Source organism: Priapulus caudatus, unplaced genomic scaffold (genome assembly GCF_000485595.1).
Source record: "Priapulus caudatus unplaced genomic scaffold, Priapulus_caudatus-5.0.1 Scaffold1382, whole genome shotgun sequence".
Taxonomy (NCBI): domain Eukaryota; kingdom Metazoa; phylum Priapulida; class Priapulimorpha; order Priapulimorphida; family Priapulidae; genus Priapulus; species Priapulus caudatus.
Window position 1 is genome coordinate 57,991 of NW_014578443.1, and position 3,707 is coordinate 61,697.

Consider the following 3,707-nt stretch of genomic DNA (forward strand, 5'->3'; position numbering starts at 1 on the left):
GAAAAATGGAAGGCTGATGAGATCAAACCAGTAAATAAGGCGATACTGTCCATCGAGGGAATTCTCACCATGAAAGAAGTCGGACACATAATGAGTTATTTCTTCATCTTATCAATGGGGACTAATGAGAAGCTAGACAGAATCTTCGTCAGGGCATGGACAGTACTAAACATAAACTCATCTATGTACCTAGAAAAAGCAAAACTGGGAATGTGCTTAGAGGACTACTTGAACATCTCTGATATGGGATTGCGAAACTACCTCATTGGGTTATTCAGGCACGTGGCATCAGTCTATCCAGGTGGGTTAGGCATGTTGATAAAATCAATAGACTGGGAAGAAACCCAAAAAGAGACAGAAGATATGATGAAACAATCAGACCCGCTCAAAGATGGGAGTATCAACATAAATCTAGCAGAGGACCCAGTACACATGATCAGGATTGGGATCAGAGACATAATACCAAACAAAGAGTTAGTGGCACCGTCCAAAGAAAGACCCACAAGTGATCTCCTGCGAGGGCTGAATGACCTCTGGAAACCTATCGGTGCAACCTCATCGAGTTATTAGTGGGTGCAGCTTTACAAGAAAATGACTGATCAAGGAAGCACGATGAAATTTTTATTCGCCTTAGGAGATGGATCAGGAGGCTGCTCCTCGCTATTCATAAGGCATAGGCTCAGAGTAGATCCCGAACTAACACAGACTAAAATATGCTTCAACACATTGATAAGCGCGGAGATGAGTGCCGAGGATGCGCTAGCAAGCGTGTTTCCATCAGCGATCCCAGAAGTAAAAAGGTATACAAGAATAGCCATGGGAGTAGAAGGACTCAGATCCCAGATCTCAGATTTAACAAGACAACGGACAGTTTGTTACCTGAGGGAATTTATACCGGAAAATGGGGAATATAATGTCATATGTGACGCTGAGCATGGAGGAAGAGGGGACAGCGCAACAAGAGCAAATAACATTATCGAGGCCTTCCTATCTGTGTGCAAAGGTTCAAACCCATCAGAGTCACATGTAATTAAATTATATGCCTCGTTGATAGAAATGACAAACTGGAAACTACCCATTTTAGCAAATCACTTCATGTACATAGATGTGTACTGGTCAAAAATGTCCCCTTACAAATCGACAGAAATATTCGCAGCATGCAGGGGATATGACAACACAACCAGGAAGGTTGCTTTTGCATTACATCACCACCCCATTCATATCACTCCCTGAAATAATAGCAGACCTTGAGGAAGGAAGGATATCCAATGATGACTTAGTCATTGGTGTAAAGCCTAAAGAAAAGGAATTAAAAGACATCCCGCGGATGTTTGCCGTGATGACACACAAAATGAGAACACTACAAGTATTTAGGGAGAGAACAGCTAAAAGATTTTCACCACTATTCTCTGATATAACCATGAAGTCTGAAGAGACAAAGAAGAAGAAGGTCTCATTTCAGCAATGTCCAATAGGGGACCATGTTTTTGCAACTATATCAGTAGACTTTCAATCGTGGGGGAATATGAATCGAGGTGAGTACATAAAAATACTAGGCAAGAGGATGGACGAGCTATGTGGATACCGGTATCTATTCCAGTCGACACACAAGATCTTTTCCGAGTCAGTTGTGTACCTAGCTGACGGCTTTCATGACGTGGTATTCCCTGAGAGGCATGGAAAATGCTCACTTTACAGAGAGACGTCTGAGATGGATTATGGGGAACACTGTCACATCGGGCAGCGAGGAGGATTAGAAGGCTTGGCCCAATATCAATGGACGATATTCTCTACAATCATATTTGACATGGTACTGTCCAGGTATGGATACAAAATCCCAAATACTTGGACAAGGGAACAATGTCTTAATCCAGATTTTCCAGCTGAAGAAATGGTGGATGGAAAACTGACTGATGGGTCTCGCCTCGCGATAGAGAGAAAGGTAAGAGGTATCTTACAGGACCTGAGGAGCACATTTATGGGATTTGGACACAACCTGAAGCTAGAGGAAACATGGATATCTGATTCTGTGTGTACGTACGGTAAGGATATCATGGTTGAGGGGGTCTTGGTTCCCTTCAGTATGAAGAAAGCCGCGAAGAGCAACCCGTCGTGCAATGAGATGTTTCACACCATAGACAACTTGGTTGCAGCTGTATCATCAAGCGTCTCAGGGGCATGTTACTATTCATCATCAGTTGTGCCTGCCGCTATAGTCTCACTGGTGTAAGCGGAAAAGGCAGTGGATTGGGTCGTAAATGGAAATGTGATATACCAACCAGAGGTAATACCAGGGAAATGGATCAGCTGGAACAGGAGGGAGGCGGTTTTGCACCGAGCTCGAACATCAACGTAGTGACCAAGGCACCTAGACCATCTGCACGCCAGGGCGACACCAGCGTACCCGATAAACCACTGTATGTCGAGCCAGCTGGCAATGCAAAGGGAAGAAATGGGAGTACCTCAGGTATGCAACACAATACACACCTAACACACACAGCGCCTCCTGACGCCACAGAAACCGGCGAGGAGGGTCAATACGGAATACGACAGACGCCGGCAGCACCCTCTACAGGGAAAAAGAGCTGTAGGGAGGAAAGGAATGCAGTGAGGACCATTGCAACGCCGCAAGACAACGTGGAGGTGGCTACCAGAGATATTCCACGCGCTCCCAACCGGCAAGCAACACTATAGTTTACAGGTCAACTTCCACAAGAAAGGCTAGTCGTTTGTGTGGTGTGGAAATAGCTATCGGTGCATGCAAGTTAAATGGCCTTAATACATGCTTCACTGTGAGGGAGATCTTCTTCTTGAGGACAATGTTAATGGCTATTTTGATTCTCAACCTTGTTACTATCACACAGGCTTCAGCAGAGCGTTGCACTAGGATAATAGTAGCTGACAATAACTCTACTCATATTAATATTGCTTACAACGCTTTGCGGAGTTTCACTACGAGGTGTAATGGCACTTCGGACATGGTTGCTTGTGTTTCATGTGATATAATACACTGTAGGATGACAAGGCTAACTTCAGAGACGTGGCGCAATATTTGTGAGCTTAGTAAGCAGTGTACAAAAGACGGAGGTATCAACTTGCTTCTGTACAGTCACCTAGATGGCTCACATTCGCATACTTGTGGTTTGCAGAGTCGATCTTCCATAGAAGAAGATCTCCTTTCGCATAGTAAAAAAATGGTAGAATGGCTTGACTCCAGGGTAGAGGAATTGTCTGGGTATGACAGCAACTATTATCTGACGGGTATAAGAAAATTAGCGCACTCTTTGAAGTTAGAATTTGCCGCTTGGAATCCCTACATAAACTCCGCGGTTCTCTTAGTGATTTTCTTTTTGTTCAGTTATATGGGTTTTCCAGTCATCATTACAGTCATATTAGTTATTGTTGCTTGTTTTGCTTTGCCTTCTTATGGCGTAACTGTAACACAGTATCCACAAACATGTGTTGCAAGATTCAGAGTTCATGACTTCGATATACGTCGCTCAGCTAATACTTGTCCTGAGGGGTCCAAAGGTTGGTGTGCTAGTAAATACAATAATACACGGTGCACCAGAGCACCTTTTCTTAACACAACAGACATCTCATTAGGAATGGAGTGCATGAGAATTTACCCAGGGTACAGTTACTGGGTGGAGTACACCCATGATGCCAAACTGTTTTGTAGGAAATGTTCTATACAATTCAGTAGC

General features: G+C 43.9%; 1 protein-coding gene across 1 annotated transcript; it reads left to right on the forward strand.

Moving 5' to 3' along the window:
* Nucleotides 1–1,420: 1,420 nt before the first annotated feature.
* LOC106816449 lies at nucleotides 1,421–2,230 on the forward strand. The gene has a single exon (XM_014821069.1). It carries the CDS (start codon nucleotides 1,421–1,423, stop codon nucleotides 2,228–2,230), a length of 810 nt encoding a protein of 269 aa, XP_014676555.1.
* Nucleotides 2,231–3,707: the final 1,477 nt, after the last annotated feature.

Coding starts and splice junctions, on each gene's coding strand:
- LOC106816449 (XM_014821069.1), top strand. CDS start 1,421: ATGAAGTCTGAAGAGACAAAGAAGAAGAAGGTCTCATTTCAGCAATGT.